Here is a 17,991-nt window from a genome sequence, read left to right on the forward strand (position 1 = left end):
CTAATTATAGGGCTGTGACATCATAGGGCTGGCTGCTGATTGGCTGCATGCATGGCATTGTGGATAATCTCTCATTCCGAGAGTTGTTTGTTCCATGTCATAACAGCCATTTTAAGAAAAAAATGTGATTCGTTACCTCGAAGCGTCAGGAAATTCGGATTCGATGCAAATCGAATTTTTCCTGAAATTCGGATTGAATTCCACTTTGTTAACTTCGATTCGCTCATCTCTAGTTATGAAAATTGTTAGTTTGAGGAAAGATGCCTCAACAAGATGGCTAAGGATAGCCTCCACAGCGGCAAGTGATTGGCTAAGCAGGCACTTACAGGGACCACTAAAACGGGTGTGTCAGGGGATGGTGGATGTGAGTATTAAAGATGCCAACATTATCCCACATTTTCTGGGGTTGTCCCAAATTTTCAGAGACAGTACTCCTTTTCCTGGTCAAAAATCTGTTTCACTTATGTAAACTCCTCCCAGAATCAGGCATTGTTGGCGGGTTGGGGGGCACTTCTCTAGTCAGTGCTTAAATGCCCTGAACTAACAGAACTGTTAGTAAGTATTGATTATGAATTATTTAGTTTTGTGTAAAGATGAAGAAGGTCACGGCACTCTAAAAGCTTCCTTGTTCAGTGTTCTTTATTGCACCAAAATGACAGCAGCAACGTTTCGACAATATAGTCTTTATCAAGTCTTCTGTTTCTTCATTTTCTTAAATGCCACACTGAGCTCTTTTTTTAAATGATCAAAATTATATATTTTTATGGGGGGGGGGCTTTTAGATCTCTTAATCATTTGTGTTGATTACTTTGCATGCACAGCTCTATAAATACATAAAAGATACAAAAATGAATCAAAATGGTTTATTTTTGAGTATACATATCACAATTAGAAAATTTTGACATTACAGTCCAGTATCTTCTCATATCACAAATACATAAGCATTTGTATAATTAATCATGAACATTTCAGTGTCACAATGACTATAATTAGTGGGTCACTGTGTAGCACTACATTCTGCTCAACTGTGCTTTGGATTTGTTATATACTGTATCAGGGAAAGTCCAATCTCTGTTTTCATGTCCACTTTGAGTCTATGTTAAGATTTAGCTCAAAGAGCTAATTCTGGAGACCATGGACATAAAATGCATCTAAAATAAAATATAGAAACAGACAAGAGATCAATGCTCAGTGGCCAAATTTGAATATAATCTCATTTCAGTACTTAGAGCACATCAAGTGATGAATATCTCTCTACTCCTTTAGAAAGCCTTCAAGATAAAACTTATGGCCAGTTAGGCTCGTCACAAAAATTATAAAGATAAAGAAAATGTGTCATCAGAAAATGCCCTAATGTTTTAGGGTCCATTCACACAGAATTGCAGACCCATTGATTTCTATGGCTCCGGAAATGCGGCCGTGTGAATGGAGCCTTAATCAGTTTTTCGTGTTAACACTTTCATGACCAGGCCTGTAAAGTCCTTAATGACCGGACACTTTTTAGTGATTTAGCACATGCGGTGGTTTTAGAATTTTTGCAATGTTTTTAAATGACACCTAATGCTTTTAAAAGATTTTTTTTCCTTATTAGGTTTAATTTTGGAAAAATGCCCACATTTTCTTAAAGTAACTTGTAGCTTTTTACTTATTAAATATAAAATACTTAATCAGATAGGTTCCCTATTTTGTGTTAGTTGTTCTGATATATGTGTAGATTTGCGTGCACGAGGCAACTATGACAAGGGTTTTGGTTGGCATGGGCATTTGTGATTATGTGATGTTTTTAATTATTTATTATTTTTCAATATATTTTGGTACATACTATGTACCCCAAGAGGTTATTAAAGGACCACTGGTGGATGCTTTTCCACTGTAACTGATGTATCCAAACGAGCTCCAGTTACAAGGGAAAACAGCTCCCTGTGGAGGCACTGTACACAGACAGAGATAATCAAATTCTGCTAAGACCCAGCAGCTCTGCTATGCCTGAGACACATGGAGATCACATGATCTCTCGGTCCAACAGAGGAACCGGCATAGCCACTTCCTCTTATCACCGCATTGTGCTCATTGAGCAGTATGCATGTAGCAGAGGAGAAAGCAGAAGCTGTAATAAACTGTAAAAATGGCTAGAGTGCAGGAGATTTAATCTGGATAAAGTCATGTTGCAAAAGTTTATAAATGATTAACTTTATATAAAAATAAAAAAAATCTAAAATCTTGCAATTTTCACACTGGCCACTAGGCCTAAATACACCAAGATAGGACACAATAGTTTCCAAAAGATTCCAGCTCACCTTAATGACTTCTATGGGAGAGTTTTTTTTTTTTTTTTAGGCATGCTCTATGCAAATATCAGGAGAAAGTAGATAAGCTGTTATATCACTTATTGCAAATGGTTGGTCTTGTGTTATTTTTACATGGAAATACTCTGCCTGTCCACCTGGATTTAACTAAGCAAATAGTTATGAGCCTCCTATTGGATAATTACTGCATGGGCGATTATCTTTCAGCTGGCAATAAGTTATTTAACCCCAACTGGTGCAATGAGCTGCTTCTCATTTCTTAAACAACCATGTCGAAAGACACATCTCGTGGTCGTGGAAAAGATGTTAGTCTGTTTGAGAAGGGCTAAATCATTGGCATGCATCAAGCAGAGAAAACATCTAAGGAGATTGCAGAACTACTAAAATTGGGTTAAGAACTGTCCAACGCATTATTAAAAATTGGAAGGATAGTGGGGACCCATCGTATTCAAGGGAGAATCCTGACTGATCATGATCGGCGATCACTTAAACGTTTGGTGAAATCAAATCGAAGAAAAACAACAGTAGAACTCAGGGCTATGTTTAATAGTAAAAGTAAGAGCATTTCCACATGCACAATGCGAAGGGAACTCAAGGGATTGGGATTGAACAGCTGTGTAGCCGTAAGAAAACCACTAATCAGTGAGGCAAACCAGAAAAACAGGTTTCAATTTGCTAGGGAGCATAAAGATTATGGAAGAAGGTCATGTGGTCTGATGAGTACAAATTTGCTCTGTTCCAGAGTGATGGGCGCATTAGGGTAAGAAGAGAGGCAGATGAAGTTTCACCGCCAGCTCTGTGAGAAGATCTGGCAGACGTTCTTCTCTACCTGTTGTATGATGTTCTTTGTTTTGGTTTCACTTTCTCATCTCTTTTTCTTTTCCCAGCTGTCACCTATTTGCACTGATTGTCTCCCTTTATATTCCCTCCCATACTGCCTCACTTTGCGGTTTACACTTCTTCCTGGATTGTGTTCACTGCTGGAGGCTGCTTCTCCTGATTCCTCAGATAAGTCTGTTTCCTTTATTTGTGTTTCTTTCCTGGCTTGATTGTAGGTGACCCTGACTCCATCCGTATTAAGTGCAGGGAGCCGGTGGTCGTGTCCCCTCACTATTATAGGGTTTTTAGGTGTCACATAGTAAAAGGTACGAGGGCATGCAATCGTCTACCATTAAGACCTTTGCATGGGCATAGCAGTCAGGGAGAGCTCTAGGGGTTTTATAGGGCTCACCCATATGCTCCTTAGTTTGGGATCAAGCCAGTCGGATGTTTATTTATAAGTTCCAGCTTTCTGCAACACCATCCGTGACATGAAGTGATGCACTCATCATGCCTAGTGCCTACTGTACAAGCCTGTGGGGGCAGTGCTATGATCTGGGGTTGCTGAAGTTGGTCAGGTCTAGGTTTTGCAACAGTATGTGCTCCAAGAATGAGGTCAGCTGACTACCTGAACATACTGAATGACAAGATTATTCCATCAATGGATTTTTTTTCCCTGATGGCACGAGCATATTCCAAGATGACTATGCCAGGATTCATCAGGCTCAAATTTAGAAAGAGTGGTTCAGGGAGCATGAGACATCATTTTCACACATGGATTGGCCACCACAGAGTCCAGACCTTAACCCCATTGAGAATCTTGAGACCTTAACCCCATTGAGACTGCGCAGCAGTCAGACTCTACCATCATCAATGCAAGATCTTGGTGAAAATCTAATGCAACACTGGATGGAAATAAATCTTGTTACATTGCAGACGCTTATCGAAACAATGCCACAGCGAATGCATGCCGTAATCAAAGCTAAAGGCGGTCCAACAAAATATTAGAGTGTGACCTTTTTTTTTTGTGGCGACTTTTTTTTTGGGACAGGCAGTGTGTCTATTATTGTAATTCTGTGATGATAATAAGTTTACTGAAAACTTACTCACAAATATTTTTTTCCTATTTTCCAATGCACAATATGGTAAATTATATTTTGCCATTAAAACTACAACTTGACCTGTAAAAAATAAGTCCTCATATGGAATGGCTATGTGAACAAAAAAATGTATGGTTCTTGGAAGGCAGGAAACAAAAAGCGTAAAAAAATAAATTGGTCCTTAAGGGGTATTTAACTCCATAAAAGCTGCCTCCTGTCTTTTGATATTAGTGATATAGTGAGATTTTTTTTGTACTAAGCAATTACATATCACATAGTTAAAATCTCCATGTGGCTTTAGATGTAGTGACCACTACACAAGAAGAGTAAGACACATCTTGGTCTCTCTTCTTTCTTTTTCTTTTTTGTCATTATTATTTATGGTTTAGGACACTCCGCCACTTTTGGTTTTCTCTCCCCTGAGGAGCCTCACACCAACCAGGCGAAACGCGTAGGTACGCTTAGGGTAGGAGTGCCAAATTGACACTCTACCCTTACTTTATATCTCATTCTTTGTTTATCTTAATTACTATTATTATTATTACTTTTCTCTTGTTTTTTGTCTACTCACCACCACCCTGGGGAAGGGGGGGGGGGGTGTTCTCAACTTGTTGTCCTTTTTTGTTTTTGGCAAATGCATAGAATAGACCTGGTCTCCTAATAGGAATCACCCTATCTGTCACCGGTCTTAGGGTCCTCCAGGGAACAACAGGAGGCACGAGACACGGGATCGCCCTTATTAGGGCGGCCATTCCGTTTACAGGCAGGGCATACTTAATAGGGTAAGCATTAGGGATATCGTCCCATCTATACCACTATAATCATACCTGGTGTCCATTCCTGCCACTGAGGAAACCAGTGTTACACAGGTTCTTATTTTGTTTCTGCCAATTTGTATTTATTTGTAAATCTAAAGGGTCCAATATATGTTAATATTGATTATTAAAAGCTATGTTTTAGAATTAATGGTTACTCTGTGAAGTCTGTCTTATAACTGACCTAATTCTACTATAATCCCTCGAACAGGGTTATGTTCATTCTGTGAATTCGTTACTGTCTTTTGATGCAAGATGGTGCAGGACATCAGTATGCAGTGACATCTTTTGGAGTTGCTACAATTAAGGGGCTTAACGGCTCCCCCCAGTGCTCCTTAACTAAGTAACCAGTCTCAATTCTTATTGCAGTCTCTTATTTCATGGGTGGGTCGGAGGAATTGTCATGTTAAAGAGGACGAGTGTTAAAATCCGTTAAGTAAAAAAAAAAAATTATATTTCTTCTGCATAAAACAAGGCCTGAGACAGCCACATCACTGAAAAAATAAAAATAGTATGGCTGCGGAACTTCAAAGAGGAAAAACAATTTCCATGTCATTATGGCTTTTTCAGTCCTGGTTATCAACCGGTTAAACAATAGGTATTTTTTTATGACACATTACCTTTAAGTTTTATGTTTTAACTTCCTTAACTATGGAAACAAGTGTGCAGTAGCTAGAGATCTATCGAACATCATATTTCCATCCCATATATGGAGGCCCATATAGAGTATAATAAGCAGTGGCATTCATGGAAGAGATAGCAAAGATCAAATGGTTCTTCTGTTAAAGTGCCAGGTTTTGCTAGCTAGGACAAAAAAAAGCCTGGTGTTTGTTTCCACCTCCTTGACCATTCTTGACCCTTGGGCCAATTATACAGTTGTCACCAAATACAGAAAAATAATCTGTTATGTCAACATCTCATGTTCCTCATATGCTTTCTATGCATATGTTGCTCTGATGGACCATCACCTCAAAATAAAAAGTATATCCAGAGAATATTTTTGAAACAAGACCACATGATCTTCAAGACTTTTTCTTCTGCTTCCAAAGATTAAACCTAAACTAAATTGAAATCCCACAAGCCACTGGGGCTACAGTATCACATGCAGTATACCTTCTAAACTAATTGTATGTACATCAGTCTTATCAAATCTTGCAGAAAACCTAAAAGGCTTATTAATATATAATATAATTATATAGTGATAACTATTACTTAGTGCTTGGTCAGTTATTATAAATCTCATTAGATACACAATTAATATTTCAGCTAATAAAATGTGTAAGAGACTGCTGGACACCCTTGGGCATCTACTTTTAACCTTGCCATACACATGAGAGAAAATTTTGCTGAGCCCATTGGCAGGAGCGGACTGGCAATAGAGCCTACAGGAAAATATCCCGGTGGGCCGATGCCCAGGGGAGGGCCCCTCCTCACAGCTGGGTACATAACGATCTGATGCTCTTAGTATTAATTAATATTAATACTAGAAGCATCAGGTACATATGCACATGGCTGGTTGCCATAGGTCCTCTTATAACTTGATATCGCTAACCTTAGGACAGAGATACAGTTGAAGACTGCAGTGCGGGCAGCAGTATTTTGTGCTGCACTGTGGTATTTTGTTCAATTGGGATAGTATTTTGTGCTGCATGAAAGTATTGCTGGCCCGCCTTCTGTCAATTTGGTCCCGCTTTCAACATAGGGCTAGTTGTATAAGTTGTTTTTTCCAGGGCCACTTAAAGTTCAAAGTCTGCCCCTGCCCATTGGTATCTTCAGGAATAACTGACACTAGATGTTGGGAGGAGGAATCAGACATGCTGGATCCTTTGTCCCTTATTGAAATACACTGTTGGCTAAGTCAACCATCCATGTTGAAGTCAGGAAAAATAGATGTCAGGAGAGACAGCTGTTGGCTGAACATGTGCCAACAGCTGTCTCAAATGTATGACTGACATTTGGGGAAGCTTTATGCAGATTTTACATTATTGATTTCCAAGGCCCTTCCTTTCTGAAAAAGCGAATGGTATCCAAATAAAAGCTGAATCATTAGCAAGTCGATCCTCATATTGAGTCTAAAGTCTAGATTGGTTATAAATGAGTTTTCCTATTATATTTAGCGTTTTTTTCTGTCCCTCGTCTGCTACAATACAATATTACAGCAGCCTTAGCTGTTCTTGCTTAACAACTGGAATCACAAGCAGGTTCTTCAGCAGCAGGTTGAGGTGCAGAATCTGAATGGGAATCTGAAATATTAAGATTGATGATTAATATAGCCTGAGTCTTTGTACTGAATGTATAATGAAATGTTAATAATCAGTGGTATCACTGTAGGGGTAACAGAGTTAACACATTGGCTCTGGCTCCTTAGGGTGCCTAACTGCCTCTCTGCTACATGAAAAGACAACAGTACTATAACTTGCACTTGGTAGGTGGGGAACCCTGTTACAGATTTTGAATTAGATTCCAAGAACTCAAAGTTCTACCTGATAATGTAATAAGGTTTGATATTAATTATAAAAATAATAGTAATAATAATAACACATATAAAGTAATAATGTACTTCTATGATGTTGAACATTTTCAATGTTTTTTTTTTTTCAGCCTCATCTACTATACATATATATCTACAATATGTTACTATAGTTCGATTTTAATAAGGCTTTTTACTTGAAATTTGTTTACCTTGTGGAGGGCAGGATGCAGATGGGGGAGTTTCTTTAACACTGTGAATTTTGGAAAAAAAAAAGGAAACAAATTTTTACCCACTCAACAAGAAACAAGTTGAACTCAGACAATCCGATAGCTTCTGTGTGTTCATCAAATGCATATTATGTGTTCCCTAACATTGATCCCATTGTAGTTTGGTCAGACAAATCTAGAGACAAGCTGATAGGAAAGTAATGTACTGAATGTAGACTCATATCCAAAAATGGTAATGAGATATGGATACCATAAACAGTGTGACTCAATGCTTCTAAGACAAGTACCTTCTACTCAAATAAATTACATACAACGTGGACCCAAGGTTACGGCCATACACAGTGCTGCGCCTATTAAAGTCCAATATAAAGATAGAGTGCAAGTACATCCTTGAGACATAGCATGTACTCCTAGATATACTGTGTATATATATATATATATATATATATATATACCTCAGGTCAAGAACCTGAGCCATGACACCATACACAAGCCTGGTTTAGCATTCTCCTTTGCTTAGCTACACGACATGACATGAACTGTAGTTCAGGTTCCTACTCACATATTGTCCTGCCCTTCCAGCAATTTCATGTAGGTGGCAATTTCCATTTCAAGCAGATTCTTCTGATCCATAAGACTTTTATACTCTGCATTTTGGCATTCCAAGTTACATCTGATTTGTACAAGTCCTCCCTGAATGTTGTCAATCATGTTCTGGAGTTGAGCAAGTTCTGAGCTGTAGTTGGCCTCAGTTTCTATTAAATTACTTAGCAGAGCAGATTTCTGCAATTAAATCAGAAGCATGGTGAGAGCAATTCTAATTGAATTGCATATATCAAAAGTTACCATTCTCTGGGCACAATTAGGACACAACCAATTGAGCAAAATCATGTATCTCACTGCTCATCATACCATATTTAATTGACTCTCCAGGTCGATCTCCAGGTTCTGTACACTGCGCATTAGATCAATTTTTTCGATTTCTACTGACTGAGGGTTTGCAGAGCTTGACTGGACTTGAGAGCTTAGTTCTTCGGACTTTAAGAAAGAATAAAGTTTTGGTAAGTCTATTGACACTGCTATAGTTTAGAAAGTAATAGAATAAAATCTAGGGGGAACATTTATTAAGACTGGCATTTTACACACGGGTCTTAAGTCCCTCTGCACTGACTGAGTAAGCACCAAAGTTATGTAGCAGAACAGGCCTCTACGTAAATTTGGTTATTCGTCTGGCAGACTGTGTGATATACAGTACTTAACTCTACGCAACACAAAAATTGACATGAAAAATAATAAATAAGCCGGGCTGGCCGGCCAATTCCCCTCCCATGCCACCCCCCCCCCCCTTTTCTTGCCACTTGTGGAGTGAGCGGGGTAAAGTCACATGTTTTGCTGCACATAAGGCTGAGTTGACACTTCAGTTATTTTTTCAGGTATTTCCATCAGTGATTGTGAGCCAAAACCAAGTGTGGGTCAAAAACACAGAACAGGTTCAGATCTTTCCTTTATACCTTATCTCTGAGTAGGCTACACTACAGGTTTTGGCTCACAATAACTATTGGAAATAACGGATCAAATAACTGAAGTGTGAACTGGACCTAAGCTGTACGCCAAGACTTGTGACACCTTTACGCCACTTTTTGCGTGATAAATGTCCACCTGGATTTTTATCAGAACAGAAAACAATTTGGAGTTTCATACTTGTCGATAGATTGTTTCCGGTTGTGTAGCTCATTTCTTTTTAAAGAATGGGACTGACCTGCAATACCAGACACGAATTAAGGGCAGATGTGCTCTGTTTTCTGAAGAAAACATACCGTTCACATTTTTGCAATCCTGTATAAAATTATTATATATAATAATTTATAAAACATTTTCAAGATTAGCACATTCCATTCTGTCAAATATTTTGGAGCTGATCAAGTCATCAGAAGTTATAGTCCCTCACTAATGAACTGATCTTAAATGGTCTTGTGGGTGTAATACATCTCTCACCTGGTATTTGTTTTTCCATTATTTTTTTTTTAAATTCAAATACACGTGAGGACATCTTGTTTCAAAACATTAATATTTTTTAAAAAAGTGAGTAAATAAAAAACTACCCTTGCAAGGAACATGGCTTCAACTTCTCTTAGGTTCTTTGCCATTAGGTTTTCATATTCTTCACGAATCCCAGATAGAACCCTATTCAGGTCTACAGCTGGAGCAGCATCCAATTCCACATTTATTCTGGCTGAATTCTCAAGCTGACCTTTCAGGCAGTTGACCCCCTGCATATTCAGGAATGAAAAAAAAAACATGTTTTTAAATATGCATAATGAGAACATATTGCTGTTTTTTATGTCCTATTGGCAGGAGAATACACCTTAGGCTACTTTCACACTCGCGTTTGGTGCTTATCTGTCATGAATCTGCACAGACGGATCCGTTCAGATAATACAACCGTCTGCATCCGTTCAGAACGGATACGTTTGTATTATCTTTAACATAGCCAAGATGGATCCGTCTTGAACACCACTGAAAGTCAATGGAGGACGGATCTGTTTTCTATTGTGTCATTGAAAACAGATCCGTCCTTATTGACTTACATTGTGTGTCAGAACGGATCCGTTTGGCTCAGTTTTGTCAAGCAGCATTTTGGTGTTCATCTCCAAAGTGGAATGGAGACGGAACGGAGGCAAACTGATGCATTCTGAGAGGATCCTTTTCCATTCAGCATGTATTAAGGAAAAACTGATCCGTTTTGGACCGCTTGTGAGAGCCCTGAACGGATTTCACAAACGGAAAGCCAAAACACCAGTGTGAAAGTAGCCTTAAGGAGATCCATGTCCAATTTTCAGAGTAGAGAGGCTAGCAAGTAGTGTTGATCCCGAATATTCGAATTTCGAATTTTTATCGCGAATATAGGCACTTCGAAAATTTGTGAATATTTCGAATATAGTTATATATATTCGTAATTTCGAATGTTCGTTTTTTTTAAAAATCAGTACACATGATCCCTCCCTGCTTCTAGCTTGTGGGCCAATAAGTGTTTGCGAATTTTGGTCTATATTTGTTTTTTCGAATATTCGCTATATTGCTATGTATTCTTGTTTTAGAATATTACGAATATTCGAAAAAAGGAAGTTATAGCAATATAGCGAATATTCAAAAAAATAATAATAATATAGAGCAATTTAGCTAATATAGTGCTATAATCTTCTTTGTCTAATAGTTGTAATTTTTTTCTCATCTGAAGTTCAGATTGGAAAAAAATTACATATATAAAAAAAAAGATTATAGCACTATATTAGCTAAATTGCTCTATATTTGTTTTTTCGAATATTCGCTATATTGCTATATATTCTTGTTTTAGAATATTACGAATATTCGGAAAAAAAAAGTTATAGCAATATAGCAAATATTTGAAAAAAATCAAATATAGAGCAATTTAGCTAATATAGTGCTTTAATCTTCTTTGTCTAATAGTTGTAAGTTGAAAAATTTGCAATAAAAATTTGAATTAGAAAATTCGATTTACGGAAATTTGCATATTACACAATCATTACCTTGCCGATTTTTTAAGTAAAAAAATCGTGAATTTTCGAATTTTCAACGAATATTCTAAAAAATATTTGCGAAATATTGCGAATTCGAATATGACCCCTGCCGCTCATTACTACTAGCAAGTATGGCCCTTGCATTAACATATGATATGACTTATTGATTACCCTCATAAATGCAGGGCAAATAAGGAAAGATCAGATATGTAACTCCACTAGTATGTCAGGAGATCCTTTCAACTGAATTCTTGACAGTTTTTGTGAATATGGTGTATATGTTTGTATAAGTTGTATGGTGTATAAGTTTACTAATGCAACATAAAACATGATAAAGTACTGTATAAGTGCATTGCCAGCTTTGTAGTATTATCTTTTGCTTTTGCCATTTTCTGATCTATAACATGCATAAAATATTCTGCATATTGCACAGCCACTTTACCTCCTCATGGTTCTTCTTCATTTGCTGCAGTTCTTCTTCTAGTTCTCGAACCTTCATATCAAGATCATATTTGTCCATGTTGAGTTCTTCCAACATTCTTTGAAGTCCTCTTATATCTGCTTCTACATTTCTCCTCAGGTCAAGTTCAATATCATACCTAGTTTTAGCAAACACAATACTATCAAAACAGCCATTTTCTGATTTGTATATGACAAGGGGGTGTGACTTAGTGGGGCAGATGCATGCGGTGCTGTGAAAAGGGGCGTAACTTAAGATGCACCAAAAATGCACCAACATTTTGTGAGACAGCTAATAGGTGTTATAAAGCTAGACTGTCTAGTCTACAGGTGGGCCAGATTTATCACTTAACTTCAGCTACTGTAATAAATCTGGTGCACTTTAAGACTGTCTAAGTTTATCCTGTGTAGGTATTAGAGAATAATAAAAAATGTACCCCAATTGTGGAAAAAGTTTGAAATGCTAAACAGAAAATCATATTTGGTGGTATGGTGTATCATTTATTCTCTAGGACTTGGCACCATCTTAACATCCACTATTATATGTTGTATATAGTATTTTTCATTTCAGTTGGTTAACTCAGCAAAATTTTATACCTTACTTGTGATTTAAAAACAACAATAAAAAGAGTCCTAGGAAGTCCACTTATCACTAGAGATGAGAGAATCGAAGCTAAAAAAAATTAGATTTGCTTCATGGTAACGAATCACATTTTTTTCTAAAATGGCTGCTGCACGTGTAAGGAGTCAGGACACTGAGCAAGAAAATCTGGGAAGGCCGGATCACCCATAATGGCATGCATGCAGCCAATCAGCAGCCAGTCCTGTGATGTCACAGCCCTATAAATAGCCTCAGCCATCTTGGATTCTGCCATTTTCCAGTGTACTTAGTGCAGGAAGAGACGGCAGGCGCTAGGGACAGTGCTATAAAAACTTTATTGTGGTAAAAAACGATTTACAAGTGCAGGGAAAGATTATTCAAGGTGTAGGGAAAGGATAGGGCTCAGTCATTCCACAGCATTTAGCATTTACAGATGAAGCAGGGGTAACACACACACTCTTAACTGAAATGTATTAACTCATCGCGTTATCTTGAAACAAAAGCCATAAAAAAGCAATTGCTTAACGCATTTAGTTGCATTTAGATAACATGTCTCATAAAGCATGTGTGTTACCCCTGCTACATCCGTATATTGAACAGGCCTCCTTTTGTGACGTGTATTAGTGGCAAAAGAAAAATATATTTGCCGTTCAGTGGTGCAGTTATATGTTCTAAAGTCTTTTGTGGCATGTATTAGTGTGAAAAAAGGTCTTTTTTTCCATTGTGTGGTGAAGTTAGAAAATTACAGACTTTTTTGGGGTGTTTGAATTTCCTTTTTATTTACTTATTTGATCTAACAGTATGTCAGACAGAGAAGTGCAAGGCCCTGCACAGGGGAGTGGCAGAGTCCTTAATGTTTCTGGCGCAGGCACAGATGACAGCAGAGTAAGGAGCCGTGGCATCAGGGGTCACTTCGAAAAGGCCTAAGCTCCCGGTGTTAGCTAGCGGTTGTGTCTTGACCAGCAACCTAGTGTTTCTTGAATGGTTGACTCGATCTTCGACTTTGTCACAAGTGGCATCAGACACCTCCAGCAAAGTTTCAGTGGGTTCATCAGACACAACCCTTAGTTGGGATGGCCCTCTGCCCTCAAGTGTCCTCAACCTGCCTCTGTCCATTTCTGTTCCCACAGCCAGAGGAATATTGTATGCTGTGGGCTCAGCTCCACTATACCGTGAGGACGAGCTACTAGATGACAGCCAGCAGCTACTGGCAAGCTAAGATGTACAGGAGACATCCGCTGCTTCCTCCACTAGGTGGGTAAGTAGTGATGAGGAGAGTGGCGTGGAAGCTGGTGTTGTGAGTGGTCAGGCTCCTGACCCAGAGACGGTTGAGGAAGACATCAGTGACTTGCAGACAGTATTCGATGATGATGATGTAGCTGATCATACCTGGGAGCCGTGTGACGAAGGGGCGTCATCATTATCATGAGAAGAGGGTGGCAGCTTTCCCATGAGGCAGCAGCAGAGCCGACAAGTCGCCAGCATGATGGGAGTCAGCAGGGAGGCAGCAGTGGGGGGTCGGGAGCCTAATGTGCACGGGGGAGACCACGTGCTTCGCAGGAGCCTACCTGCCCAGGAAGTAGCGGTGCACAGGTTCATGGAGGCAGCAGCGGTAGCATTCAGTCAGTGCATAGTGTTGGGGGTAAAATCACCTACTCGGCAGTGTGGCAGTTTTTTGTTAAGCCTCCGGAGGAGGTGAACATGGCCATATGTAGAATCTGTGGGCAGAAGGTGAAGCGTGGCCAGAGTGTCAATGTTGGCACCACGGCCCTGCGTCAACATATACAGCGTCACCATAAAGTGGCCTGGGAGAACTGTGGCTCCGATGTGGTGGTCCAGACTGCCGCAGCAACTGCTTCATCACCTAGTGGCATGCAGCCGATTTCAGGCAGTCAAGGATCCACCACCTCTGCTGAAGGAAGCTGTCTGTCCTTCCCATCATCTTCTGGTACTGATGCTACTGCTCCTCCTCGTACTCCTCGTCAGTCATTCCGTCAGCAATATATCACCAAAGCGATTGCCAAGAGACAAAAGTATGCGTGCACTCATCCAACAGCGCAGAAGCTGAATGTGATCCTGGCCAAGTTGCTAATGCTGCAGCCCCTCCCTTTCCAAGTGGTGGACTCTGTCCCTTTCAGAGAATTGATGGCTTGTGCTGAACCGAGGTGGAGTGTCCGAAGCAGTGATTTCTGTGCCAAAAAGGCAGTACCAGCCCTGCACACGTATGTAGAACAGAAGGTGGGCCAGTCCTTTAGCCTGTCGGTGTGTGCCAAAGTGCATGGCAGCGCCGACATGTGGAGCTGTAACTATGGTCAGGGACAATACATGTCCTTTACGGCCCACTGGGTGAATGTGGTTCCTGCACAGGCACACCAGCAACTTGGCCAGGTGACGCCGCTTCCACCTCCACGCTGCCACCCCGTTGGTCCAGCGACAATGTCTGCCTCTGCTTCCTCATCCTCCACTGTGTCCTCAGCCTCCACTGTAGGGACAATACACAGCATACCGCATGTGCAGGGCACGGTGGTGTCACAATGTTCTGCACCTCGTTTGCCTGGGGGAACAGAGTCACACAGGGGAGGAACTGCTCTATGTCCTTCAGCAACAAATTGAATTCTGGCTTTCTGCACAACAACTGAAAATCGGAAACATGGTTACTGACAACGGGAAGAACATTGTGTCGGTGCTGCAACAAGGAGGGATGAGCCATGCGCCCTGTATGGCACACATGTTCAATCTGGTTGTTCCTGAACTCTTCCACCCATCTGTAACACATCCTCAAAATGGCCAGGAAACTTTACATGCACTTCAGCCACTCGTACATCACAAAGCGCACCCTCCTTGAGCTGCAGTGGAAGAAAGGCATCCCCCATTATAGGCTGATATGTGACGGTTACACCCATTGGAATTTCATCCTCCATATGTTGGACCGACTATATGAACAGAGAAAGGCCATAAATGATTTCTTGATAATCCAAGTAGACAGGAGTTCTCCCCTGTGTAACTTCGATGTCAGCCAGTGGCAGCTCATATGTGACACCTGCCGTTTGCTCAGGCTCTTTGAGGAGGCCACATTATTTATCAGTCACCAGGACTACAGGATTAACGATGTTATTCCACTGCTTCATGTCCTGAAACTGATGCTGGTAAATCTGGCTGGTGAGGGGACTTGAGACGTGGCGCCTAGATCTCACGGCCACATGAGCCCTGTGGAATCTGTACTTGAGGAGAAGGAGAACATTAGAGCACGAGCAATGTGTAGCGAAATGGGTGGTTTTTATATACAGGTGATAGGAGAGAAGCAGCAGGAGCAGCTGGAGGAGCTACAGGGCAATGAGAAAGATGAGGCAGAGGACCCAGACACACCATGGAAGTATGCAGTGGAGATGGAGGCAGGGAGTCCCCCCTAGTCACTTGCACAAATGGCCCAATGCATGCCCACTTGCTTGTGTAGTGACAGCTGAATTGTCACCTTTCGGCAGAGGGATCACTTCTGGCTCTCCACCTTGTTGGACCTCCGCTACCAGTCCAAAATGGGGCCCTTTTTTACACCCGCGGAGAGATAGGACAAACTAAACTACTATAGAGACATCCTATGTAGTCAGTTGGCTGCTGCCTATCTGCGCCTTCGTCCATCCTCTCGCAGGTCTGACCGGGGGGGGCCTCTCCTCTCACGTACCTCTGCCATGGCTGCTGGGTAGGAGTGGCAGGAGCAGTACCAGCTCTATCAGCAGCAGCCTGAGTCTAGAGTCGCTGATGAGCAGCTTTCTTCACCCGCATAGTGAAGAAAGTACTCACCAGCAGCAGCAGCTAGACCTGGAGAAGGACCTGAACTAGCAGGTGGTGGCATACTTGGACAACACCCTGCCACCCCACAATGAAGATCTTATTGACTACTGGGCAGCCAAACTGTATTTTTGGCCGCAACTGGCAAAGGTTGCCCTGGAAAAGCTGTCCTGCCCGGCCAGTAGTGTGGCATCAGAGCGGGTGTTTAGTGCGGCGGTGGCCATAGTTACCCCAAGAAGAACTCGCCTGTCCACCCAAAATGTGGAGAGACTGATCTTTGTCAAGATGAATCAGGCATGGCTCAGCCAGGATTTCCACCTACAAATGCCTGATGCATCAGACTAGATCATCCATGGTGCCACACCAACACTTTGACAAAAGAAACCGGTTTCTTCTGGCTACCTGCCTGAGCTACTATTCTGATGCTGCCACCCGCCCGATGCCACACATCAGATGCCAAGTGCTCCTTCTTTCACCCATCATCTTCAGCTGGTACTGGTATTGCCCCCACCTTCCCACTCTGTCACCAGGTCACTCTGTGGTCTCCTGATGCTTCCTTCACCTCCACACTATGTCACCTTGCCACTCTGTGGTCTCCTGATGCTGCTGCCACCTCCCCACTTTGTCACCGGGTCACTCTGTGGTCTGATGCTGCTGCCTCCCCCACACTTTGTCACCTTGCCACTCTGTGGTCTACTGACGCTGCTGTCTCCTCCACACTATGTCACCTTGCCACTCTGATGCTGCCACCTCCACACTGTCATTGTGCCACTCTGTGGCCTCCTCATGCTGCTGCTGCTGCCACCTCCACACTGTCATTGTGCCACTCTTTGGCCTCCTGATGCTGCTGCTGCCACATCCACACTGTCATTGTGCCACTCTTTGGCCTCCTGATGCTGCTGCCACCTCCACACTGTCATTGTGCCACTCTGTGGCCTCCTGATGCTGCTGCTGCCACCTCCACACTGTCACTTTGCCACTCTGTGGCATCCTCATGCTACTTCCACCTCACCACTATGTCTTAGGGCCACTCAGTGGACTTCTCACGCTCTTCCCATCATCCCCACTTCATGACTGGGCCACTATTTTGCCTTTCGGCCTGGCTGACATTATCATTTATTTGACCCTTCTTCTGATCTGTCAGAAGGAAGGAAAAATGAGACGAACAACGGATCCTGTCCGTGTAGCAGCTGTAAGGCCTATATGGTCCCATCAGAATTGGTTTGTGATTTGGTAGCCAAAAGCCGGAGTGGGTACAATACACAAAAGACATGCAAATATTCCATTCACGTGTCATCTGTTTTGGATCCACTCGTGTTTTTTTGGGCATTAGCAATACTGATGGATTACTGACCGAGTGAAGGCTGATGCTCCAGGCTCCACAGACAGGATCCTTTTTTGGGTGTTATTGTTCTGACGGATCAGAGGAAGGGCAAAATAATCAGAGACATCAACACAAACTTACTGCTGACACCCTCTCCACTCTGTCGGGGGGCTCTACTTGTATAAGAGTTTAATAGAACAGGTTCTGTAGACATGTATATGGAATCAGCTAACGACTTATGACACTAACATCGACCTGTAAGGCTGAGTTCATACTTGAGTTGAGTTATTTGGTCAGTTTTGGCCCTGTGACTGCCCAAATAAGTGAAGTGTGCAGTGATTCTAAGAGCGACGCCTCTCATCTGCATGTCATACTGACTCACAGTATTATTTCACTACCACAGCAGACTCCCTATGTGTGTTACTGCAAGGCACATTGTTCAACACCATTCTAAAGGCTCTCTACAGCCAGGATATAGCCGTTTGTTTATGTGATTTGCCGCAAATAAATTCGGATCAAACCAAATTTTCTTCAGAAATTTC

General features: G+C 41.4%; 1 protein-coding gene across 1 annotated transcript in view; it reads right to left on the reverse strand.

Moving 5' to 3' along the window:
- LOC122942028 (keratin, type I cytoskeletal 19-like) overlaps positions 1-17,991 on the reverse strand; it is a 72,458-nt gene that overhangs the window by 49,033 nt on the left and 5,434 nt on the right. Inside the window, exons 3-4 of the mRNA XM_044299523.1 lie at positions 11,722-11,878; positions 9,843-10,010 (exon numbers count right to left, since the gene is read on the reverse strand). Coding sequence (XP_044155458.1) covers positions 9,843-10,010; positions 11,722-11,878 — 325 coding nt within the window. The remainder of the gene's footprint in view (positions 1-9,842; positions 10,011-11,721; positions 11,879-17,991) is intronic.

This window comes from Bufo gargarizans, chromosome 6 (assembly GCF_014858855.1).
Source record: "Bufo gargarizans isolate SCDJY-AF-19 chromosome 6, ASM1485885v1, whole genome shotgun sequence".
In the NCBI taxonomy this organism is placed as follows: Eukaryota; Metazoa; Chordata; class Amphibia; order Anura; family Bufonidae; genus Bufo; species Bufo gargarizans.